The following is a 25,982-nucleotide window of genomic DNA, read 5'->3' as shown; positions in this document are numbered from 1 at the left end:
GGTCCCCATCCCCAGGCCTACCATTGCCTCCCTCTCTGGGTCCCTGGGCCTGAGAGGCAGAGGGAGACCCCCAATGCCAGCACCGTCCCTGGGCAGCAATGCAGCCTTTCCCCTGGGCACCATGGGAAAAACAAAGAGAAGCAAAGAGATGAATCATGGCGTAAGCACTTTGCAGAGAAAATACTGATGAACTCTAGGGCATACGTTACATAAAAAAACCCACCCTTTCTTTCTTGGTTTGGCACCAGCATCCGGGATTAAGTATTTCATACATTTATTTACCTGGTGCACTTACATAACCCAGAAGTGGTGCCAAACCCAGCCCCAGATAAATGCCCACAACCCCACTGAGCCTGGGCAGAGGCTGACACCATGGAGCTGACAAGCACAGTCTCCCTCTTCTTGGTCGCCTACCTCTCCTGCCTCGCCCTGCTCTTCCTCTGGAGGAAGTCCTCTGCCAGGGGCCGACTGCCTCCGGGACCCACTCCTCTGCCCCTGATTGGGAATTTCCTGCAGATTAAGGCATCCGAAACCTTGCCGTCCCTCCTCAAGGTAAGTCCCCCACTCTTGCCCAGGGAAAGCCCCCAGAGACGTTCTCCCCAGGTCCACTCGCATCTGGCCCAGGTCTCCTTCTTGGGTCTCCTCAGCCAGCACCCGGGGTCTTCCTTCTCCACGATCCCAAACGCTCCCAGCTGTCTCTTTCCAGCACCATCTTCCTGTAGCTTCCATGAATCTTCTTCCGAGATCCAATCTGGATTGGTCTTTCTTTTCTTCTTTGGCTTCCATTTAGGCACTCACACCTACGTGAAGACTGGGAAAGGAGTTTCCCCCTTGGCCATCGTATCTCAAATTTGGCGGAATTGCCTTTTTTAAAAATATGTTATTTTATTGTATTTTATAAAAATGTCAAATTAATGCGTGAGCAGTGTGGCAGCTGGATGTCAGGTGGGTTGCAAATCCTGGTTCTACCGATTCACACGCGCATGCACAGAAGTGTCCGGGCAGGTGGGTGGAGCCTCCCGCACCACCACCGTCAGGCCTGGGGATAAGGACCATTGCCCCGCCCGAATGTTGTATGCATGTTGTGTATTATTTTATTATGTGTTGTTGTTTTAGTATTGTATTGTTTTGTATTCCCCTCTCCCTGGTTTCTGTGAGCCGCCCTGAGTCCCCTCAGGGAAAAGGGCGGCCTACAAATAAAATCAATTCAATTCAATTCAATTCAATTCACTACTGGTTTGGCCAAATTGGGAGCAGCCCACCTCTGCTGGGCACCATATATTCCAGTACAAACAAAACTAATTAAATTAAACATTATTATACATCCAGTCAATTTATGAAATTCCCATAACAATACACATCTGTATTTGCTTACAGTCTATCGTTATTCAAGTATTCCACCTATTTCTCATGACGACTTTCATTTTATCAAAAAGAAATGTTGATATTCCCTTTATTTACTCTAGCTTTAAATCATATCACCCTCTATTAGAAATCTTTTTCTTCCTTTCCTGTCTAACTTCTAATTGTGTCACCTGCCTACAAAGAGAGAGAAGGGGGGGGGGAGAGAAAAGAGGACTGGAGAGGGAGATATAGGAGAAGACAGTTCAAATCAAGAATCAAAAAGCGGAATCATCCATCCATGGGTGGACTGACCGGTTGGATAGCCTTGCAGTCCAAGGGACTCGCGGGAGTCTTCTCCAGCACCAGAGTTCAAAGTCCTCTATTCTTTGGAGAGCTTTTAATCATATCACTCTCTATTAGAAATCTTTTTATTTCTTTCCTCTCTAAGTTCTAATTGTGTCACCTGCCGAGAGAGAGAGAGAGAGAGAGAGAGAGAGAGGGAGGGAGGGAGGGAGGGAGAGAGAGAGAGAGAGAGAGAGAGAGAGAGAGAGAGAGAAGAGGAATGGAGAGGGAGATATAGGAGAAGACAGTTCAAATCAAGAATCAAAAAGAGGAATCATCCATCCATAATCTCTTGCCTGCTTCATACTTTAGTTCCTATGCTTTATATCAATGTTTCTCAACCTTGGTGACTTTAATCCTGTGGACTTCAACTCCCAGAATCTGGGAATTGAAGTCCACAGGACTTAACGTCGCCACGGTTGAGAAACACTGCTTTAAATGAAGAGGGGTAGAAGGAAAAACAAAACAAGAAGAAAGAAAGAAAAAAGAATCATTTACCCATCGTCCCTTGCCCGCTTCGATACTTCACTTGCTATGCTTTTTTTTTTTTTACTTCTCTCCCCCATCCCTCTCTTAAGTCTCCATCTATGTCTATTCCTTGGATGTCCCATCTAAGCATTGGCGGAATTGCCTTCTGATCAAGCCGATTGAGTGTTTTCGCCGGGAACCACACAAACCAAGATTAGAGAACACTTTTCTAGGCTAAAGCCGTTCTCAAGAAGTCTGATGGGGCTGGGGAAAGGGTTTGCTTTCCTTGGGGAACGTTGTCAAGACTATTCGGCTGGCAGAGGGAAGCCTGTCCAGCAGCCCCCCAAAACATGGCACACAAGGTTGTTTTGGGGAGCAATAGCAGTAGACTTATATACCGCTTCATAGCAGTAGACTTATATACCGCTTCATAGGGCTTTCAGCCCTCTCTAAGCGGTTTACAGAGAGTCAGCATATTGCCCCCAACAATCTGGGTCCTCATTTTACCCACCTCGGAAGGATGGAAGGCTGAGTCAACCCTGAGCCGGTGAGATTTGAACCGCTGACCTGCTGATCTAGCAGTAGCCTGCAGTGCTGCATTTAACCACTGCGCCACCTTGGCTCTTCTATAAGCAATTCTATAACCTGAGTAGCCACCTCCACTATCACCCATTTTTAATTAGTCTTGTTGTTAGTTGCGAAGCCGTGTCCGACCCATTGCGACCCTAAGGACAACGTTCCTCCAGGCCTTCCTGTCTTCTACCATCCTCTGGAGTCCATTTAAGCTCATGCCTGCTGCTTCGGTGACTCCATCCAGCCACCTCCTTCTCTGTCGTCCCCTTCTTCTTCTTTTGCCCTCCATCTTTCCCAGCATGAGGCTCTTCTCCTTCCTTCTCATCAGGTGGCCAAAGTACTTGAGTTTCCTCTTCAGGATTTAGGACCTTCTAAAGAGCAGTCAGGGTTGATCTCCTCTAGGACTGACGGGTTGGATCGCTTTGCAGTCCAAGGGACTCAGGGAATCTTCTCCAGCACCAGAGTTCAAAGGCCTCCATTCTTTCGAGAGGCTCCAAAGGGGCTCAGCCTTTTTTAATTAGTCTAGTGCCTGGAATATTAATGATGAAGCATCAGGAAATGCAAATATCTCCTTTCCTAAACTACGCACCTGAAGGATACAAATGCTGCCACCATTGTCAAAAGATCCCCTAGAGCCCATTTCTAGAATTTTGGAAGCTTTGTTTCCAATACTTTGGAAGTGTGTTTCTGTGTGTGTGTGTGTGTGTGTCTTTCCCCTGCTTTGGGGCGACTTCGGGGCATTGTGCAATTTTTCTTTGGACTAGTCACTAAGGTATACACAGTGTGTTATACAACATGATAAATAAAGAAATGTTTATTCAATAAATGACCAATATTTATGTTCCTGTTCCAAGAACTGGACTCCAAAGTTCTGTGTAAATCACCTCTGAGCTGAATGACTCTCGGGTCAGTCCAGGACAAAAGTGAAGTGCCCCCTCATTGTTGCCCTTCAAACAGCAGTGGAGGCCGGTTTTCACAGCAGAGGACCTCTGGTTATGTTCCAAGGATTACTAGTAATCCAGTGACAGAGGCCCTGTCGGATTTTTCCATGACAGCTCCTTTTATAGTCGGCTATCAGGCAGCCAGCCAATCAGAAGCCAGCTTAGTTCACCAAGCGATGCCCACAAGCCACCCCCACAGAACCAGTAGTAAAAAATTTTGAAGGGAGAGAAAGAGAAGGAGAGAGGGTAGGAAGGGGACCAGGAAGAGTAGGAGTAGGAGAAAGGGAAGGGAAGAAGGAAGGGGAAGGAGAGGAGGAAGGAAGAGAGAGAAAGAAAAGGAGAGAGGGTAGGAAGGGGATGAGGAAGAGTAGGAGTAGGAGAAAGGTAAGGGAAGAAGGAAGGGGAAGGAGGGGAGGATGGAAGGGAGAGAAAGAAAAGGAGAGAGGGTAGGAAGGGGACGAGGAAGAGTAGGAGTAGGAGAAAGGGAAGGGAAGAAGGAAGGAGAAGGAGGGGAGGATGGAAGGGAGAGAAAGAAAAGGAGAGAGGGTAGGAATGGGACCAGGAAGAGTAGGAGTAGGAGAAAGGGAAGGGAAGAAGGAAGGAGAAGGAGAGGAGGATGGAAGGGAGAGAAAGAAAAGGAGAGAGGGTAGGAAGGGGACGAGGAAGAGTAGGAGTAGGAGAAAGGGAAGGGAAGAAGGAAGGAGAAGGAGAGGAGGATGGAAGGGAGAGAAAGAAAAGGAGAGAGGGTAGGAAGGGGACGAGGAAGAGTAGGAGTAGGAGAAAGGGAAGGGAAGAAGGAAGGAAGGAGAAGGAGAGGGGGATGGAAGGGAGAGAAAGAAAAGGAGAGAGGGTAGGAAGGGGACGAGGAAGAGTAGGAGTAGGAGAAAGGGAAGGGAAGAAGGAAGGAGAAGGAGAGGAGGATGGAAAGGAGAGAAAGAAAAGGAGAGAGGGTAGGAAGGGGACGAGGAAGAGTAGGAGTAGGAGAAAGGGAAGGGAAGAAGGAAGGGGAAGGAGAGGAGGAAGGAAGAGAGAGAAAGAAAAGGAGAGAGGGTAGGAAGGGGATGAGGAAGAGTAGGAGTAGGAGAAAGGTAAGGGAAGAAGGAAGGGGAAGGAGGGGAGGATGGAAGGGAGAGAAAGAAAAGGAGAGAAGGTAGGAAGGGGACGAGGAAGAGTAGGAGTAGGAGAAAGGGAAGGGAAGAAGGAAGGGGAAGGAGAGGGGGATGGAAGGGAGAGAAAGAAAAGGAGAGAGGGTAGGAAGGGGATGAGGAAGAGTAGGAGTAGGAGAAAGGGAAGGGAAAAAGGAAGGGGAAGGAGAGGAGGAAGGAAGAGAGAGAAAGAAAAGGAGAGAGGGTAGGAAGGGGACCAGGAAGAGTAGGAGTAGGAGAAAGGGAAGGGAAGAAGGAAGGAGAAGGAGGGGAGGATGGAAGGGAGAGAAAGAAAAGGAGAGAGGGTAGGAAGGGGACGAGGAAGAGTAGGAGTAGGAGAAAGGGAAGGGAAGAAGGAAGGAGAAGGAGAGGAGGATGGAAGGGAGAGAAAGAAAAGGAGAGAGGGTAGGAAGGGGACGAGGAAGAGTAGGAGTAGGAGAAAGGGAAGGGAAGAAGGAAGGGGAAGGAGAGGAGGAAGGAAGAGAGAGAAAGAAAAGGAGAGAGGGTAGGAAGGGGACCAGGAAGAGTAGGAGTAGGAGAAAGGGAAGGGAAGAAGGAAGGCGAAGGAGGGGAGGATGGAAGGGAGAGAAAGAAAAGGAGAGAGGGTAGGAAGGGGACCAGGAAGAGTAGGAGTAGGAGAAAGGGAAGGGAAGAAGGAAGGAGAAGGAGAGGAGGATGGAAGGGAGAGAAAGAAAGGAGAGAGGGTAGGAAGGGGACGAGGAAGAGTAGGAGTAGGAGAAAGGGAAGGGAAGAAGGAAGGGGAAGGAGAGGAGGAAGGAAGAGAGAGAAAGAAAAGGAGAGAGGGTAGGAAGGGGATGAGGAAGAGTAGGAGTAGGAGAAAGGGAAGGGAAGAAGGAAGGGGAAGGAGGGGAGGATGGAAGGGAGAGAAAGAAAAGGAGAGAGGGTAGGAAGGGGACGAGGAAGAGTAGGAGTAGGAGAAAGGGAAGGGAAGAAGGAAGGAGAAGGAGGGGAGGATGGAAGGGAGAGAAAGAAAAGGAGAGAGGGTAGGAAGGGGACCGAGGAAGAGTAGGAGTAGGAGAAAGGGAAGGGAAGAAGGAAGGAGAAGGAGAGGAGGATGGAAGGGAGAGAAAGAAAAGGAGAGAGGGTAGGAAGGGGACGAGGAAGAGTAGGAGTAGGAGAAAGGGAAGGGAAGAAGGAAGGAGAAGGAGAGGAGGATGGAAGGGAGAGAAAGAAAAGGAGAGAGGGTAGGAAGGGGACGAGGAAGAGTAGGAGTAGGAGAAAGGGAAGGGAAGAAGGAAGGAGAAGGAGAGGGGGATGGAAGGGAGAGAAAGAAAAGGAGAGAGGGTAGGAAGGGGACGAGGAAGAGTAGGAGTAGGAGAAAGGGAAGGGAAGAAGGAAGGAGAAGGAGAGGAGGATGGAAGGGAGAGAAAGAAAAGGAGAGAGGGTAGGAAGGGGACGAGGAAGAGTAGGAGTAGGAGAAAGGGAAGGGAAGAAGGAAGGAGAAGGAGAGGAGGATGGAAGGGAGAGAAAGAAAAGGAGAGAGGGTAGGAAGGGGACGAGGAAGAGTAGGAGTAGGAGAAAGGGAAGGGAAGAAGGAAGGAGAAGGAGAGGAGGATGGAAGGGAGAGAAAGAAAAGGAGAGAGGGTAGGAAGGGGACGAGGAAGAGTAGGAGTAGGAGAAAGGGAAGGGAAGAAGGAAGGAGAAGGAGAGGAGGATGGAAGGGAGAGAAAGAAAAGGAGAGAGGGTAGGAAGGGGACGAGGAAGAGTAGGAGTAGGAGAAAGGGAAGGGAAGAAGGAAGGAGAAGGAGAGGAGGATGGAAGGGAGAGAAAGAAAAGGAGAGAGGGTAGGAAGGGGACGAGGAAGAGTAGGAGTAGGAGAAAGGGAAGGGAAGAAGGAAGGAGAAGGAGAGGAGGATGGAAAGGAGAGAAAGAAAAGGAGAGAGGGTAGGAAGGGGACGAGGAAGAGTAGGAGTAGGAGAAAGGGAAGGGAAGAAGGAGGGAGAAGGAGAGGAGGATGGAAGGGAGAGAAAGAAAAGGAGAGAGGGTAGGAAGGGGACGAGGAAGAGTAGGAGTAGGAGAAAGGGAAGGGAAGAAGGAAGGGGAAGGAGGGGAGGATGGAAGGGAGAGAAAGAAAAGGAGAGAGGGTAGGAAGGGGACGAGGAAGAGTAGGAGTAGGAGAAAGGGAGGGGAAGAAGGAAGGAGAAGGAGGGGAGGATGGAAGGGAGAGAAAGAAAAGGAGAGAGGGTAGGAAGGGGACGAGGAAGAGTAGGAGTAGGAGAAAGGGAAGGGAAGAAGGAAGGAGAAGGAGAGGAGGATGGAAGGGAGAGAAAGAAAAGGAGAGAGGGTAGGAAGGGGACGAGGAAGAGTAGGAGTAGGAGAAAGGGAAGGGAAGAAGGAAGGAGAAGGAGAGGAGGATGGAAGGGAGAGAAAGAAAAGGAGAGAGGGTAGGAAGGGGACGAGGAAGAGTAGGAGTAGGAGAAAGGGAAGGGAAGAAGGAAGGAGAAGGAGAGGGGGATGGAAGGGAGAGAAAGAAAAGGAGAGAGGGTAGGAAGGGGACGAGGAAGAGTAGGAGTAGGAGAAAGGGAAGGGAAGAAGGAAGGAGAAGGAGAGGAGGATGGAAAGGAGAGAAAGAAAAGGAGAGAGGGTAGGAAGGGGACGAGGAAGAGTAGGAGTAGGAGAAAGGGAAGGGAAGAAGGAGGAGAAGGAGAGGAGGATGGAAGGGAGAGAAAGAAAAGGAGAGAGGGTAGGAAGGGGACGAGGAAGAGTAGGAGTAGGAGAAAGGGAAGGGAAGAAGGAAGGAGAAGGAGGGGAGGATGGAAGGGAGAGAAAGAAAAGGAGAGAGGGTAGGAAGGGGACGAGGAAGAGTAGGAGTAGGAGAAAGGGAAGGGAAGAAGGAAGGAGAAGGAGAGGAGGATGGAAGGGAGAGAAAGAAAAGGAGAGAGGGTAGGAAGGGGACAAGGAAGAGTAGGAGTAGGAGAAAGGGAAGGGAAGAAGGAAGGAGAAGGAGAGGAGGATGGAAGGGAGAGAAAGAAAAGGAGAGAGGGTAGGAAGGGGACGAGGAAGAGTAGGAGTAGGAGAAAGGGAAGGGAAGAAGGAAGGAGAAGGAGAGGGGGATGGAAGGGAGAGAAAGAAAAGGAGAGAGGGTAGGAAGGGGACGAGGAAGAGTAGGAGTAGGAGAAAGGGAAGGGAAGAAGGAAGGAGAAGGAGAGGAGGATGGAAAGGAGAGAAAGAAAGGAGAGAGGGTAGGAAGGGGACGAGGAAGAGTAGGAGTAGGAGAAAGGGAAGGGAAGAAGGAAGGAGAAGGAGAGGAGGATGGAAGGGAGAGAAAGAAAAGGAGAGAGGGTAGGAAGGGGACGAGGAAGAGTAGGAGTAGGAGAAAGGGAAGGGAAGAAGGAAGGAGAAGGAGAGGAGGATGGAAGGGAGAGAAAGAAAAGGAGAGAGGGTAGGAAGGGGACGAGGAAGAGTAGGAGTAGGAGAAAGGGAAGGGAAGAAGGAAGGAGAAGGAGAGGGGGATGGAAGGGAGAGAAAGAAAAGGAGAGAGGGTAGGAAGGGGACGAGGAAGAGTAGGAGTAGGAGAAAGGGAAGGGAAGAAGGAAGGAGAAGGAGAGGAGGATGGAAAGGAGAGAAAGAAAAGGAGAGAGGGTAGGAAGGGGACGAGGAAGAGTAGGAGTAGGAGAAAGGGAAGGGAAGAAGGAGGGAGAAGGAGAGGAGGATGGAAGGGAGAGAAAGAAAAGGAGAGAGGGTAGGAAGGGGACGAGGAAGAGTAGGAGTAGGAGAAAGGGAAGGGAAGAAGGAAGGAGAAGGAGGGAGGATGGAAGGGAGAGAAAGAAAAGGAGAGAGGGTAGGAAGGGGACGAGGAAGAGTAGGAGTAGGAGAAAGGGAAGGGAAGAAGGAAGGAGAAGGAGAGGAGGATGGAAAGGAGAGAAAGAAAAGGAGAGAGGGTAGGAAGGGGACGAGGAAGAGTAGGAGTAGGAGAAAGGGAAGGGAAGAAGGAGGGAGAAGGAGAGGAGGATGGAAGGGAGAGAAAGAAAAGGAGAGAGGGTAGGAAGGGGACGAGGAAGAGTAGGAGTAGGAGAAAGGGAAGGGAAGAAGGAAGGAGAAGGAGAGGAGGATGGAAGGGAGAGAAAGAAAAGGAGAGAGGGTAGGAAGGGGACCAGGAAGAGTAGGAGTAGGAGAAAGGGAAGGGAAGAAGGAAGGAGAAGGAGGGGAGGATGGAAGGGAGAGAAAGAAAAGGAGAGAGGGTAGGAAGGGGACCAGGAAGAGTAGGAGTAGGAGAAAGGGAAGGGAAGAAGGAAGGAGAAGGAGAGGAGGATGGAAGGGAGAGAAAGAAAAGGAGAGAGGGTAGGAAGGGGACGAGGAAGAGTAGGAGTAGGAGAAAGGGAAGGGAAGAAGGAAGGGGAAGGAGAGGAGGAAGGAAGAGAGAGAAAGAAAAGGAGAGAGGGTAGGAAGGGGATGAGGAAGAGTAGGAGTAGGAGAAAGGTAAGGGAAGAAGGAAGGGGAGGAGGGGAGGATGGAAGGGAGAGAAAGAAAAGGAGAGAGGGTAGGAAGGGGACGAGGAAGAGTAGGAGTAGGAGAAAGGGAAGGGAAGAAGGAAGGAGAAGGAGGGGAGGATGGAAGGGAGAGAAAGAAAAGGAGAGAGGGTAGGAAGGGGACGAGGAAGAGTAGGAAGTAGGAGAAAGGGAAGGGAAGAAGGAAGGAGAAGGAGAGGAGGATGGAAGGGAGAGAAAGAAAAGGAGAGAGGGTAGGAAGGGGACGAGGAAGAGTAGGAGTAGGAGAAAGGGAAGGGAAGAAGGAAGGAGAAGGAGAGGAGGATGGAAGGGAGAGAAAGAAAAGGAGAGAGGGTAGGAAGGGGACGAGGAAGAGTAGGAGTAGGAGAAAGGGAAGGGAAGAAGGAAGGAGAAGGAGAGGGGGATGGAAGGGAGAGAAAGAAAAGGAGAGAGGGTAGGAAGGGGACGAGGAAGAGTAGGAGTAGGAGAAAGGGAAGGGAAGAAGGAAGGAGAAGGAGAGGAGGATGGAAGGAGAGAAAGAAAAGGAGAGAGGGTAGGAAGGGGACGAGGAAGAGTAGGAGTAGGAGAAAGGGAAGGGAAGAAGGAGGGAGAAGGAGAGGAGGATGGAAGGGAGAGAAAGAAAAGGAGAGAGGGTAGGAAGGGGACGAGGAAGAGTAGGAGTAGGAGAAAGGGAAGGGAAGAAGGAAGGAGAAGGAGAGGAGGATGGAAGGGAGAGAAAGAAAAGGAGAGAGGGTAGGAAGGGGACGAGGAAGAGTAGGAGTAGGAGAAAGGGAAGGGAAGAAGGAAGGAGAAGGAGAGGAGGATGGAAAGGAGAGAAAGAAAAGGAGAGAGGGTAGGAAGGGGACGAGGAAGAGTAGGAGTAGGAGAAAGGGAAGGGAAGAAGGAAGGAGAAGGAGAGGAGGATGGAAGGGAGAGAAAGAAAAGGAGAGAGGGTAGGAAGGGGACGAGGAAGAGTAGGAGTAGGAGAAAGGGAAGGGAAGGAGGAAGGAGAAGGAGAGGAGGATGGAAGGGAGAGAAAGAAAAGGAGAGAGGGTAGGAAGGGGACGAGGAAGAGTAGGAGTAGGAGAAAGGGAAGGGAAGAAGGAAGGAGAAGGAGAGGAGGATGGAAGGGAGAGAAAGAAAAGGAGAGAGGGTAGGAAGGGGACGAGGAAGAGTAGGAGTAGGAGAAAGGGAAGGGAAGAAGGAAGGAGAAGGAGAGGAGGATGGAAGGGAGAGAAAGAAAAGGAGAGAGGGTAGGAAGGGGACGAGGAAGAGTAGGAGTAGGAGAAAGGGAAGGGAAGAAGGAAGGAGAAGGAGAGGAGGATGGAAGGGAGAGAAAGAAAAGGAGAGAGGGTAGGAAGGGGACGAGGAAGAGTAGGAGTAGGAGAAAGGGAAGGGAAGAAGGAAGGAGAAGGAGAGGAGGATGGAAGGGAGAGAAAGAAAAGGAGAGAGGGTAGGAAGGGGACGAGGAAGAGTAGGAGTAGGAGAAAGGGAAGGGAAGAAGGAAGGAGAAGGAGAGGGGGATGGAAGGGAGAGAAAGAAAAGGAGAGAGGGTAGGAAGGGGACGAGGAAGAGTAGGAGTAGGAGAAAGGGAAGGGAAGAAGGAAGGAGAAGGAGAGGAGGATGGAAAGGAGAGAAGAAAAGGAGAGAGGGTAGGAAGGGGACGAGGAAGAGTAGGAGTAGGAGAAAGGGAAGGGAAGAAGGAAGGAGAAGGAGAGGAGGATGGAAGGGAGAGAAAGAAAAGGAGAGAGGGTAGGAAGGGGACGAGGAAGAGTAGGAGTAGGAGAAAGGGAAGGGAAGAAGGAAGGAGAAGGAGAGGAGGATGGAAGGGAGAGAAAGAAAAGGAGAGAGGGTAGGAAGGGGACGAGGAAGAGTAGGAGTAGGAGAAAGGGAAGGGAAGAAGGAAGGAGAAGGAGAGGGGGATGGAAGGGAGAGAAAGAAAAGGAGAGAGGGTAGGAAGGGGACGAGGAAGAGTAGGAGTAGGAGAAAGGGAAGGGAAGAAGGAAGGAGAAGGAGAGGAGGATGGAAAGGAGAGAAAGAAAAGGAGAGAGGGTAGGAAGGGGACGAGGAAGAGTAGGAGTAGGAGAAAGGGAAGGGAAGAAGGAGGGAGAAGGAGAGGAGGATGGAAGGGAGAGAAAGAAAAGGAGAGAGGGTAGGAAGGGGACGAGGAAGAGTAGGAGTAGGAGAAAGGGAAGGGAAGAAGGAAGGAGAAGGAGAGGAGGATGGAAGGGAGAGAAAGAAAAGGAGAGAGGGTAGGAAGGGGACGAGGAAGAGTAGGAGTAGGAGAAAGGGAAGGGAGGAAGGAAGGAGAAGGAGAGGAGGATGGAAGGGAGAGAAAGAAAAGGAGAGAGGGTAGGAAGGGGACGAGGAAGAGTAGGAGTAGGAGAAAGGGAAGGGAAGAAGGAAGGAGAAGGAGAGGAGGATGGAAGGGAGAGAAAGAAAAGGAGAGAGGGTAGGAAGGGGACGAGGAAGAGTAGGAGTAGGAGAAAGGGAAGGGAAGAAGGAAGGAGAAGGAGAGGAGGTTGGAAGTGAGAGAATGAGAAGGAGAGAGTAGGAAGGGGATGAGGAAGAGTGGAAGTAGGAGAGGTAAGGGAAGAAGGAAGGGGAAGGAGAGGAGGATGGGAGGGAGAGAAAGAGAAGGAAAGAGGGTAGGAAGGGGATGAGGAAGAGTAGGAGTAGGTAAGGGAAGAAGGAAGGGGAAGGAGAGGAGGATGGAAGGAAGTAGAGAAGGGAGGGAGGGAGAAAGAAAAGAAAGGGAAAATAAGATGGTGTCACAACAAGGGACGGTAAATAAAGCAACCCAAACTGTATATTATAACCTATTAAATGTATAAGAATGACAAATGTAAAGAAAAATAACAATTATGTGAATGTATACTTAGAATGGTATATAAGAGAATTAAAAATTAAAAAAAATGAAAAACAAAATCAGAAGCCAGCTGTAGTTCCCGCCAAAGGAACGGACCAGCCAGGGAACTTAGAACGTAACAATTCCAACCCTTCCAGGTTTCCGCACGGGGAGCCTGAGAGGGTCGGCCTCTGGCAAGGGCGCCTCTGAGTCTCCTCACAAAGGCACAAAGGGGCCGCCTTCTCCTTCGTCTGGCCTGCAGCCCTGGGAACCCACTCAGTTCTCTAGCCGTGTTCATCCTCAGGCTGACCTGGTTTGGCTTTTCGTGGTTACACCCATTGGTGAATTTGAGATGGGGAGGCTCCAGGAATCAAGACAATCAGTCGATCCGCCAAAGCTGGGTGATGCAGCTCCCTACTGAGGCAGGTTGGTGATCCATCTGGGGAAAGAGGAACCCTGCAGGGCGGGGCAGATGAAAGAAGCACCTCGTAGCCCAGTGGTGGGATTCAAAAAGTTTTACTACCGGTTCTGTGGGCATGGCTTGGTGGGCGTGGCTTAGTGGGCATGGCTTGGTGGGTGTGGCTTGGTTGGTGTGGATTGGTGGGCATGGCAGCGGGAGGATACTGCAAAATCCCCGTTTCCTTCTGCTCAGCTGAGACTCGGGAAGCAGAGAGAATAGATGGGGGCGGGGCCAATTATTATTATTTTGCCAATTTTTTATTTATTTTTTATTCTCTTATATACCATTGTAAGTATACATTCACATGATTGTTATTCTTCTTTACATTTGTCTTTCTTATCCATTTATTATTTCATTTAATAGGTTATAATATACAGTTCGGGTTGCTTTATTTACCATTCCTTCCTCCTGTTGTAACACCCCCTTGTTTTCCCTTTCTTTTCTCCCTCCCTCCCTTCTCTACTTTCTTTCTTCCTCCTCTCCTTCCCCTTCCTTCTTCCCTTACCCCTACTCCTATTCTTCTTCTTCCCCTTCCCACCCTTTCCCCTTCTCTTTGTCTCCCTTCAAATGTTTTTACTACCGGTTCTGTGGGCGTGGCTTGTTGGGTGTGGTGTGGCTTGGTGGGCATGACAAGGGAAGGGTACTGTAAAATCCCCATTTCCTCCCAATCAGCTGGGATTCAGGAGGCAGAGAATAGATGGGGGCGAGGCCAGCCAGAGGTAGTATTTACTGGTTCTCCAAAATACTCAAAATTTCCGCTACCGGTTCTCCAGAACTGGTCAGAACCTGCTGAATCCCACCTCTGCTGTGGCCCATTTTCTCTCTGGGAAGGATTTCAGCCATGGCTGCTTCCCTCCCCTCAGAGAAGGTGTACATGGCCACCCATCTTCACCTGAAGTAAAACCATGCACGGGGCCATCTAACTCTGGAGAGTGGGATCGGAGTGTAGGTTGTCCTTGACTTACACACTTTGTTAGTGACCATTCAAAATTACAACAGTACTAGAAAATGTGACTTACGACTGTTTTTCACAGTTACGATCTTTGCATCATCCCCATGATCACGTGATCAAAATTCAGACTGTCGGCAGCAGTCTCGTATTTTGGATGGTTGCAATGTCTCTGGGTCCCGTGGTCCAGGGGTGAAATCCAGCAGGTTCTGACAGGTTCCGGAGAACCGGTAGCGGAAATTTTGAGTAGTTCGGAGAACTGGCAAATACCACCTCTGACTGGCCCCAGAGTGGGGTGGGAATGGGAATTTTGCAGTATCCTTCCCCTGCCACGCCCACCAAGCCATGCTCACCAAGCCACACCACACCCACTAAGCCACGCCCACAGAACCAGTAGTAAAAAAAATGAATTTCACCGCTGCTGTGATCCTCTTTTGTGATCTGACAAGCAAAGTCAGTGGGGAAGCCAGATTCACTTAAGAACCGGGTTACTAACAATTGCAGTGATTTACTTAACAACGGTGGCAAGAAAAATCGTAAAAGAGGCCAAAACTCACTTAACAAATGTCTCATTTAACAACAAATAAATGTTGGACTCAATTGTGGTTGCAAGTCGAGGACTGCCTCCTTGGTGGGTTCTGGATCCCGTCGCAACAGGTATGCTGCGACGGGGCCAGCCGTTCACCTCAGGTACATACGCTGCGCACGCATGCTCACCCACTGCCCTGCGACGCTCCACCTGCTCGGCGGAGGTCACGCAGGGGCCGTACAGTGCGCTTGCATGCGCAAATGGCCCGGTTGGCTTAAATACAGGTAAGGAACACAGGCGAGCAGGTGGGCCCAACAAAACACCGTTCTGGTATGGTGGCTACTGCTCCCAGCAGCTACCGGTACCCACCATTGGACTGCCTGTATTTCCATCTCTCCTTTTGGTCCCTGTGCAGCTGAGGGAAAAATACGGCCCCGTCTTCACGATCTACTTTGGAAACCGACCGATTGTGGTCTTGTGTGGCTACGAAGCAGTGAAGGAGGCCCTGATTGACAAGGCGGAAGAATTCTCCGGGAGGAAAACCATGCCTACTGTGCAGAGGTTCTTCCAGGATTATGGTGAGGGCCCCAGACTTGTGGGGCAAGAGCAGATTTTGCAGTATCATTCCCCTGGAGTGGGGAGGGAATGGGGATTTTGCAGTATCCTTCCCCTGGAGTGGGGAGGGAATGGGGATTTTGCAGTATCCTTCCCCTGTAGTGGGGAGGGAATGGGGATTTTGCAGTATCCTTCCCCTGGAGTGGGGAGGGAATGGGGATTTTGCAGTATCATTCCCCTGGAGTGGGGAGGGAATGGGGATTTTGCAGTATCCTTCCCCTGGAGTGGGGAGGGAATGGGGATTGTGCTGTATCCTTCCCCTGTAGTGGGGAGGGAATGGGGATTTTGCAGTATCCTTCCCCTGGAGTGGGGAGGGAATGCGGATTTTGCAGTATCCTTCCCCTGTAGTGGGGAGGGAATGGGGATTTTGCAGTATCCTTCCCCTGGAGTGGGGAGGGAATGGGGATTTTGCAGTATCCTTCCCCTGGAGTGGGGAGGGAATGCGGATTTTGCAGTATCCTTTCCCTGGAGTGGGGAGGGAATGCAGATTTTGCAGTATCCTTCATTTGTCACGCCCACCAAGTCAAGCCACGCCCACCAAGCCACGCCCACAGAACCGGTAGTAAAAAAAATTTGAATCCCACCACTGGTTCCCAGGGGTTGTCTTTTCCGAGGGGGATCGCTGGAAGCAGCTGCGCCGTTTCTCCCTGACCATCCTGAGGAATTTTGGAATGGGGAAGAAATCCATCGAGGAGCGGATTCAAGAGGAGGCCCAGGTCCTGCTGGAGGAATTTCAGAAGACCCAAGGTGAGGCTGGGGAGGGGGAGGGTGGTAGGGGACAGTTTGAAAGGTCTATGGACCGACCAACTGAGTTTCCAACCCAGTGGTGGGATTCAAATAATTTACCAACCAGTTCTCTGCCCTAATGACCAGCTGGGCAGGCGGGGCTTGGTGGTCATGTGATCATGTGGGCGTGGCCAAGTCAATGTCACTCAGGTCGATGGGCACTTCGCCTTAGTTGTTACAATGTCATAAGGGTTAACCAGAGAGGCAGTTTCTGTAAGCAGGACAATAAAGATTAGGCTAGAAACAACACCGGAATGTTTCCTTCCTGCCTTCCTTACAGGATTAGCCCTGTAAAGTGGGAAAAACCAAAATGAGATTTCCTCCAACAACCGGTTCTCCGAACTGCTTAGAAAGTTACCAACTGGTTCTCCCGACTAGGTGCGAACTGGCTGAATCCCACCACTGGTCCAACCCCATTATAGCAACATTGAGGTCAGATGTCCAGAACATAAACGTAGAATCACAGGGCCTGAGGGGACCTGAGAGGCAGGGAGACCTTGAGCAGGGGCTCGGACTAGAAGGCTTCTGGCCCAGGAGATGCTTGGGCTGAAAAAGAGCATCACGGAATATGGTTTCTTTCTTTGTTGACGTAAAGAGGCATCTGTTCTGACCGAGGCTTCCCAAGAGCATGAAGCCAACTCCTTGTCACGACAAAAAACCCTTTTATTAATTGACTGTGAATTCTGCTCATTCACATCCAGCAAAGTCTTTCAAGGGAGGATTTACAGTCACAGACCTTATCTGTTTTGCAGGATATCTGCAAAACTTGGCAAGGAGTCTTGGAGAGTCACGAACCAATTAAGCGAACTAATTGTCTCCTGCAAACTCCACTCCCCTTTCGCTCCTCTTTCATTCCCTCTGGGAGGGGCCATTCATCATCCAGCCATGGCCTTACTGCCAAGTCAACCCCTGTTCTTGAGCTGTTCCCTTCGTCTGGCAACTCTGCGCATGCGCACACTGGGAACAGGCTCCAGCTGTTTGTCCACCTCACTGATGCCTGATTCTGAAGGCAGCTGATAACTGGCATATGGCCCTGGCCCCCTCTCTGCCTCCAACACAGAGCCCTCATCAGAGCCTTCCCCAGACTCCAGGACTGGCCCAGGTTCCTCCCCAACCTCCTCATTGTCTGCATCTGCTGCCAATTCCAGTGGCTACTGGTGGGCCACAGCAGCATCAGGCATCCCTTCCTCTCCAAATAATTACGTACAAGGGAAGAAAGGACCCACCTTACATCCCTCCCAAAATTGTTTATCTCTTTGGCCTAAGCGGTTCCTACAACACGTTGACCCTCGTTCCTTCCTTCCTTCCTTCCTTCCTTCCTTCCTTCCTTCCTTTCTTTCTTTCTTTCTTTCTCCCTCTGGATCAGGGAAGCCCTTCAGCCCCGTCTTCTTGCTCAGCTGTTGCGTGTCCAACGTCATCTGTTCGATCGTCTTCGGCAATCGCTTCGATTACAAAGACAAGGAATTTCTGGCTCTCATGAAGATGATGAACGACTCCTTTCGGCAGATAAGCGACAGCTGGTCTCAGGTAGCTACACCACAGCTCCTCCTCGCCTCCCTCCAGCCAAATGGCAGAATCCGAGACTGCTCCTCCCTCAGACAAGCTGGCACTATCTGAAGATGCTAGGCAGCTGCTGTGTTTTGGGAGGATTAGAACTCGGGTCCAAGATACACGGGGCAGCCGGGAGGGAGAAAAGGGCCCTTGAAAGAAAAAAATCTGCAAGATTATTTAAGTTCCCCTCATATCAGCTTTATCCTGCAAATGCATCTGCTGATTTATTCTTTTTTCCCCCTACGTTTTTTATTTTTTTACAAACATACTGTATCAGTGTGTGAATAGTGTGGTACGAGTGTATCATACACTTCATACCCCTCAAAAAATAGCACTACTCATATTTGTTTCATTTAAACGAACATATGATACTAGTAATAATACACACCTTTATATTGAATTATAATCTTTCATTGTTTAGCTATTCAATATTTCAAAATGTTATTTTTATACCAATCACCCTCTCTTAGTTAACATACCTTTTGATAAGATTTGTTACATTTAACAAACTTACATATGACGGGTGATGGATGATGGATATAAAAATAACATATCAAAATATTGAATAATTGAAAAATGAAGGATTATAAATTGAATAAGCAAATAATGAAAGATCTGAATTTAAATATATGTTTGTTAAATGTAATAAATACAATGGATACGGGACTTTCAGCTACCGGTTCTCCAGAACCTGTCAGAACCTGCTGGATTTCACCCCTGATCAGTGGTGGGTTTCAAAAATTGTTCGAACCTACTCTGTGGGTGTGGCCTCCTTTGTGGGAGTGGCTTGCCACCCATGTGACCGGATGGGAGTGGCTTGCCACCCATGTGACCGGATATGAAGATGCCGACGACACTTGCCAGAACCACCTTAAATTACCTCACACACAGCACTGGCATGCATAAGAATATGATGTAAACTTGTTTTTTAAAAGGCATCTTTGGTTTGCGTTAAAACAACTTCAACACATGGAATGTTCTGATTGCACCACAAACGCAGTAGTCATCCTTACCTTTCACAGAGGCACTGAGTTTTATAAATAGGAGCAATGATAGTGTAGAATAATCATATCGAAGGACCAGTGGTGGGTTTCAAAAATTTTTGGAACCTCTTCTGTAGATGTGGCCTGCTTTCCGGGTCCACTGGTGGAACCTCTTCTAACCGGTTCGGTAGATTTGACGAACTGGTTCTACCGAATAGGTGCGAACTGGTAGGAACCCACCTCTGACCCTGATCCACCGTCTGGAATGGGCCCTTTTCTGACATATCCTTTTCCTCTCGTTTCCTGCAGTTCTACGATATGTACGCCAACATCCTGAAATACTTCCCAGGGCCCCACACCAAGATCTACGACATCCTGGAAGACATGAGGCTCTTCATTGCCAGGAGGGTGAAGAAGAACAAGGAGACCCTGGACCCCAACTTTCCCCGGGATTTCATCGACAGTTTTCTCATCCAGATGGAGAAGGTAGGAGGCAGAGAGGGAACCAAGGATGATTTTCCCAGCTACAAGGCTGTGGGTGGGCACAGGGGGCTTTGCCACAGGGCAAATGATGCCCCGGGGGTAGGAGCACGCTGTCCCTTCCTGTTCTGAACCCCCTTCTCCGTCCAGGAACGAACGCCGAAACCAACGTAAATAAGAAGGTTTCTTTTAATCAGTCCAGACTCTCGTTGGCTGCAAGCCACATAAACAAAGAGATAAGCACTCCGGCAGCAAGTCCTACAAAACCTGGGAGCAATGCAAACAAACTCTGGCAGCAATCCAGCCTGCCAAGTTTGTTTCTTGTTAGTCCTTAACTTGAACGTTGACTTCTGCAGAAGGGCGTGGCACAAGCAGTCTCTTTTATAATCAGGAGAGGATCTTAATGAGCATCAGCTGAGCGTAATCACATCTTGTAATTATGCCGTTGTTCTTGATGCCGAGTAGCCCTTCGACAGCTTGCATCCCGGAACAACTTACAGGTGTTTTCTGGATCACTCACTCTTGTCTCCTCCCCACTGATCCAAGACTCAGACGCCACCTGGTGGCCAACCAGTCTCTCCTCACCCTGCTCGGAGTCGGAACCCTGTCCAGGGTCCTCCACCTCCTCTAGGGCCGACTCATAAGACCCCTCACTGTCAGAGTCTGGCGGCAGCTCCAACAGCTCCTGCCGGGTCACAATACTTCCTAAGCAAAGGACAGGGAGGCTGGGAGATTTGAGCTTCTCAGACAGATCCCGTAAAAAGAATTTCCAATCCAGCCAAAGGGAAAGCGAGGGGACACATATGGTGTCCAGAAGCCCACCAGGCCCACCAGGCCACGGTCTCTGCAGATGCACCAGGGTCCAAGCCACTTTTCCTCCCTTTTTCCAAGAGTAACCTCGGGATGTCCAGTGTTCCAACCGAGGCTTTCCGAGAGCATGAAGCAAACTCCTTGTACCTTGTTTCCATGAAAATAAGACACCCTCCGATACAAAACCCCTTTTATTAATTGCTTGTGAATTCTGCTCATTCACATCCAGCAAAGTCTTTCAAGGGAGGATTTACAGTCACAGACCTTATCTGGCTTGGAGAGCTGACAGGCCAATAGCTGCAGAACTTGGCAAGGAGTCTCGGAGAGTCACGAACCAATTAAGCCAACTAATTGTCTCCTGCAAACTCCACTCCCCTTTCACTCCTCTTTTATTTCCTCTGGGAGGGGCCATTCACCCTCTACCTGTGGCCTTACCCCCAAGTTGACCCTTGTTCCTTAGCTGTTCTCTTCGTCTGGCATCTCTGAGCATGCGCACACTGGGAACAGGCTCCTGCTGTTCTTCTGCCTCACTGATGTCTGACTCTGAAGACAGATGATAACTGGCATATGGCCCTGGCCTCCTCTCTTCCTCCAACACAGAGCCCTCGTCAGAGCCTTCCCCAGACTCCAGGACTGGCCCATGTGCCTCCCCAACCTCCTCATTGTCTGAATCTGCTGCCAGCTCCACTGGCCACTAGCCACAACCCCCAGCCTTTGCGGCTCCTTTCCTGCAGAGGGTAGAGATGGGTATGGAGGCAGGTGAAGCAGGAAAGAAGCAGTGGAGACAGCCTGTCCTCTGGGAATCCTTTGGCCAGTCCAACCACTCGCTAGGACCAAGGGACCATTTCTGTTTTGGGGAAACCAGCACTTAGTCCGCCTCCAATCAGAGCTTGTCTCACCTGGTATGCACCCCGCAATCCAGCTGGAAAGCCTCCTTTCAGCCCCCACCTCCAGAACTTCTCACATGCTTGGGTTCCACTTGGGTTCAGGAGAAGGACAACCCGGACAGTGAATTCAACCAGAAGAACCTGGAGTTGACCACCTTGAACCTGTTTTTTGCTGGGACGGAGACCGTCAGCTCCACCCTGCGATACGGATTTCTGTTGCTGATGAAGTACCCTGAAGTGCAAGGTATTTGGGGGGGTGATTCAGCCCCACTGCAGCACATGTCTCTAGGCCATGAAACATCCCTCCCCGCCCCCAAGTGCCACCGGGATTGATAGGCCAGTGAAAAGTTGCTGTGAGATGCACAATGGCCTGGATTCAGCCTGAGAGGAGGTCAGACCAGAAGCCTCCCCTGCCATGGGGTGAAGGGGGGGATGCCAGCCCCACAGCCCTTGAGAACAGCCTCCTCAACAGGTGGAGACCCCTCTTGTCCAGTTCTTTGGTCCCCCAGCTGCTGATCCAGGCACGTTAGAGAGAGTGCAGTTGAAGCCACTAAGTTAAGGCCACTTTTTGCCAGCAAAGATGCAGGAAGAAATCGACCACGTGATTGGCCAGAACCGGATACCCAACATTGAGGATCGGAGCCAGATGCCTTACGTGGATGCAGTGATCCACGAGGTGCAACGGTTCAGCGACCTCATCCCCATGAATGTGCCCCACTCGGTCACCCGCGACACGGAATTCAGAGGCTACCTCATTCCGAAGGTCAGAGCCTTGGGGAAAGGGAGACTGGCCAAAGGGGCATGGGGCTGGCATGTTGCCACCCTGGGTGCTGGCTGGGATGCCCAGCAGGATCGGGGCAGAGAGATCAAGGGGCCGTGGAGGGCTGGCCAGGAGGCAGGAGCCCTGGCTGGAGAGTGCTAATGGCCCAGAGGCAGTACCCCAGAGATGGTATTCAGCAGGTTCTGGGTAGCGGAAATTTTGAGTAGTTTGGAGAAACGATAAATACCTCCTCTGGCTGGCCTCGCCCCCATCAATTCTCTGCCTCCCGAGTCCCAGCTAATCGGGAGGGAATAGGGATTTTGCAATATCCTTCCCCTGGAGTGGGGAGGGAATGGGGATTTTACAGTATCCTTCCCCTGGAGTGGGGAGGGAATGGGGATTTTACAGTATCCTTCCCCTGGAGTGGGGAGGGAATGGGGATTTGGCAGTATCCTTCCCCTGGAGTGGGGAGGGAATGGGGATTTTACATTATCCTTCCCCTGGAGTGGGGATTTTACAGTATCCTTTCCCTGGAGTGGGGAGGGAATGGGGATTTTGCAGCATCCTTCCCCTGGAGTGGGGAGGGAATGGGGATTTTACATTATCCTTCCCCTGGAGTGGGGATTTTACAGTATCCTTCCCCTGGAGTGGGGAGGGAATGGGGATTTTACAGCATCCTTCGCCTGGAGTGGGGAGGGAATGGAGATTTTGCAGTATCCTTCCCCTGGAGTGGAGAGGGAATGGGGATTTTACAGTATCCTTCCCCTGGAGTGGGGAGGGAATGGGGATTTTGCAGTATCCTTCCCCTGGAGTGGGGAGGGAATGGGGATTTTACAGCATCCTTCCCCTGGAGTGGGGAGGGAATGGAGATTTTGCAGTATCCTTCTCCTGGAGTGGGGAGGGAATGGGGATTTTGCAGTATCCTTCCCCTGGAGTGGGGAGGGAATGGGGATTTTACAGCATCCTTCGCCTGGAGTGGGGAGGGAATGGAGATTTTGCAGTATCCTTCCCCTGGAGTGGAGAGGGAATGGGGATTTTACAGTATCCTTCCCCTGGAGTGGGGAGGGAATGGAGATTTTGCAGTATCCTTCCCCTGGAGTGGGGAGGGAATGGGGATTTTGCAGTATCCTTCCCCTGGAGTGGAGAGGGAATGGGGATTTTACAGTATCCTTCCCCTGGAGTGGGGAGGGAATGGGGATTTTGCAGTATCCTTCCCCTGGAGTGGGGAGGGAATGGAGATTTTGCAGTATCCTTCCCCTGGAGTGGAGAGGGAATGCGGATTTTACAGTATCCTTCCCCTGGAGTGGGGAGGGAATGGGGATTTTGCAGTATCCTTCCCCTGGAGTGGAGAGGGAATGCGGATTTTACAGTATCCTTCCCCTGGAGTGGGGAGGGAATGGAGATTTTGCAGTATCCTTCCCCTGGAGTGGAGAGGGAATGCGGATTTTACAGTATCCTTCCCCTGGAGTGGGGAGGGAATGGGGATTTTGCAGTATCCTTCCCCTGGAGTGGAGAGGGAATGCGGATTTTACAGTATCCTTCCCCTGGAGTGGGGAGGGAATGGAGATTTTGCAGTATCCTTCCCCTGGAGTGGAGAGGGAATGGGGATTTTACAGTATCCTTCCCCTGGAGTGGGGAGGGAATGGAGATTTTGCAGTATCCTTCCCCTGGAGTGGGGAGGGAATGGGGATTTTGCAGTATCCTTCCCCTGGAGTGGGGAGGGAATGGAGATTTTGCAGTATCCTTCCCCTGGAGTGGAGAGGGAATGGGGATTTTACAGTATCCTTCCCCTGGAGTGGGGAGGGAATGGCGATTTTACAGCATCCTTCCCCTGGAGTGGGGAGGGAATGGGGATTTTACAGCATCCTTCCCCTGGAGTGGGGAGGGAATGGCGATTTTACAGTATCCTTCCCCTGGAGTGGGGAGGGAATGGAGATTTTACAGCATCCTTCCCCTGGAGTGGAGAGGGAATGGGGATTTTACAGTATCCTTCCCCTGGAGTGGGGAGGGAATGGAGATTTTGCAGTATCCTTCCCCTGGAGTGGAGAGGGAATGCGGATTTTACAGTATCCTTCCCCTGGAGTGGGGAGGGAATGGGGATTTTGCAGTATCCTTCCCCTGGAGTGGAGAGGGAATGCGGATTTTACAGTATCCTTCCCCTGGAGTGGGGAGGGAATGGAGATTTTGCAGTATCCTTCCCCTGGAGTGGAGAGGGAATGCGGATTTTACAGTATCCTTCCCCTGGAGTGGGGAGGGAATGGGGATTTTGCAGTATCCTTCCCCTGGAGTGGAGAGGGAATGCGGATTTTACAGTATCCTTCCCCTGGAGTGGGGAGGGAATGGAGATTTTGCAGTATCCTTCCCCTGGAGTGGAGAGGGAATGGGGATTTTACAGTATCCTTCCCCTGGAGTGGGGAGGGAATGGAGATTTTGCAGTATCCTTCCCCTGGAGTGGGGAGGGAATGGGGATTTTGCAGTATCCTTCCCCTGGAGTGGGGAGGGAATGGAGATTTTGCAGTATCCTTCCCCTGGAGTGGAGAGGGAATGGGGATTTTACAGTATCCTTCCCCTGGAGTGGGGAGGGAATGGCGATTTTACAGCATCCTTCCCCTGGAGTGGGGAGGGAATGGGGATTTTACAGCATCCTTCCCCTGGAGTGGGGAGGGAATGGCGATTTTACAGTATCCTTCCCCTGGAGTGGGGAGGGAATGGAGATTTTACAGCATCCTTCCCCTGGAGTGGAGAGGGAATGGGGATTTTACAGTATCCTTCCCCTGGAGTGGGGAGGGAATGGCGATTTTACAGCATCCTTCCCCTGGAGTGGAGAGGGAATGGGGATTTTACAGTATCCTTCCCCTGGAGTGGGGAGGGAATGGGGATTTTACAGTATCCTTCCCCTGGAGTGGGGAGGGAATGGAGATTTTACAGCATCCTTCCCCTGGAGTGGAGAGGGAATGGGGATTTTACAGTATCCTTCCCCTGGAGTGGGGAGGGACGGGAGATTTTCTAGAATCTTTCCACTGCCACGCCCACCAAGACACGCCAACAGAACTGGTAGTAAAATATTTTGAATCCCACCACTGCAGTACCCCCTCTATGCCCACCCAGCCGGCCAGGTGCAATGGGGGTAGGGTGTCGAAAGGATTGGCAGGACAGAAGGGTAGAAAAACCCAGGTAATCAGCAACTGTTCAAACCAGGACTCCCTGCTCCATCACTGCATACAAGGAGATTGTCTCTTGGCCGCCTTCCCCAGATCGCTCGGGCATCTTGTGCCCCCTGGCCGAATGAACCGCTGCCCCTTCTCTTCCTCAGGGCACAGAAATCTATCCCCTGCTCACCACTGTCTTGCACGATGGCACCAAGTTTAAAAGCCCCGAAGGGTTCCACCCGGAGAACTTCCTGGATGAGAAGGGGCGGCTGAAAAGGAACGACGCCTTCTTCCCCTTCTCCGCAGGTACAGCCACACCGAGCCCCTCTTTTCCCCACAACACACACCCTCCCGGGACAGGCATCTAGGCTGCCCTTCTCATTTTTCCTTTTACAGCTTGCTTTTCCGGTTTCCATGCCAAGCTGGCATTAGGAGCTGCCTCGGCATTTCTTGCACAAGCTGGATGCCCCTTTGCCCCCACTGGCAACTCAGGAGCCCAGATTAATTGTCCTCCAGGCTTAAAGTTGCAAAGCTGACTGGGAATTCTGGGCGTTGAAGTCCTCCAGGCTTAAAGTTGCCAAGGTTGGAGACCCCTGCTCTAAACTGCTTCTCCCGGCCTCTCCTCACAGGGAAGCGCATCTGCCTGGGGGAAGCCCTGGCCCGGATGGAGCTCTTCCTCTTCTTCACCACCATCCTGCAGCGGTTCCAGCTGAAGCCCGTGGTGGAACCCAAGGACATCAACCTGACACCCCAGGAGTTTGGCTTTGCCACCATCCCGCCTCTGTACGAGCTCTCGGTTGTCCCCCGCTAAGCGGGTGGGCAAGTGCGCTCTCCTCTGGGCTCCTGTGCTTTTGCACCAGCTGGACCTTCGGGGGGGGGATGTACGGGGCCAGGATCTCTGAGGGGTTGGGAAAATATTCTTCTTCCAGGTGTTTGCCTTGAAAATATAAAGCTTTGCGGGGATGCAGGTGACCTGAACTTGTGTCTGTGTTTGTGTGTGTGTGAGGGCTTCTTTCCTGGTTGTTATTGTGCCCTAGCACAATCACTGGGGTAAATCTAGGTGGCCTACATGGTAGTGCTTCAAGAGAGCAAAGCAAAAGATGTAAGAGAGAGTGAAAGCCAGAGAAATGGTCATCTGCTCAGCATGTTACCATAAAAAGCCACGAAATCCCCTCGGCCCCCAGCTTGTCCCAGACCAGATGGCCCTGAATGTAGAGGTGGTATTCAGCAGATTCTGACCAGTTCTGGAGAACCGGTAATGAAAATTTTGAGTCATTCGGAGAACCGGTAAATAATACCTCTGGCTGGCCCCGCCCGCATCTATTCTCTGCCTCCTGAATCCCAGCTGATTGGGAGGAAATAGGGATTTTGCAGTATCCTTCCTCTGCCAAGCCCAACAAGCCACGCCCACAGAACCTGTAGTAAAAAAATTTGAATCCCACCACTGATAGCAATAAAAAGTATTGGAGCAGGCAAGAGACGATGGATGGATGGATGGATGGATGGATGATTTCTCTCTTTTTTGTTGTTTTGATTTGCTTCTCCTTTTCTCTCTCTCTCTTTGCTTATCACTTTTTTTTTAGGTAGGTGACATGATTAGACGTTAGATAGGAAAGAAAGGGAAAGTATGTTAATAAAGGGTGACATATACCATCTCTGAATGGCCCCACCCCATATATTCTCTGCCTCCTGAGTCCCAGCTGATCGGGAGGAAATGGGGATTTTGCAGTAACGTTACCCCACCACGCCCACCAAGCCACACCCACAGAACCAGTAGTAAAAAAATTCGAATCCCCACCACTGCCCGAATGTGACATTCAGCGTGTCTATTTACAGGTGGCATGGATGCCCCCTCTTTGTGGGCTCCCTCTCGCTCAGGCCGTGAGTTTTGTGGGGTGCGGGAAGGGCTGGACG

General features: G+C 50.8%; 1 protein-coding gene across 1 annotated transcript; it reads left to right on the top strand.

The window, feature by feature from the left end:
- Positions 1-340: 340 nt before the first annotated feature.
- LOC116510168 (cytochrome P450 2G1-like) lies at positions 341-25,046 on the top strand. The gene is made up of 9 exons (XM_032219662.1): positions 341-552; positions 14,463-14,625; positions 15,260-15,409; positions 16,815-16,975; positions 18,292-18,468; positions 20,262-20,403; positions 20,735-20,922; positions 24,233-24,374; positions 24,698-25,046. Exons 1-9 carry the CDS (start codon positions 373-375, stop codon positions 24,877-24,879), a joined length of 1,485 nt encoding a protein of 494 aa, XP_032075553.1. The 5' UTR covers positions 341-372; the 3' UTR covers positions 24,880-25,046.
- Positions 25,047-25,982: the final 936 nt, after the last annotated feature.

This window comes from Thamnophis elegans, chromosome 1 (genome assembly GCF_009769535.1).
Source record: "Thamnophis elegans isolate rThaEle1 chromosome 1, rThaEle1.pri, whole genome shotgun sequence".
NCBI classification, from domain to species: Eukaryota; Metazoa; Chordata; class Lepidosauria; order Squamata; family Colubridae; genus Thamnophis; species Thamnophis elegans.
This window is presented reverse-complemented; position numbering and strand designations above follow the sequence as displayed.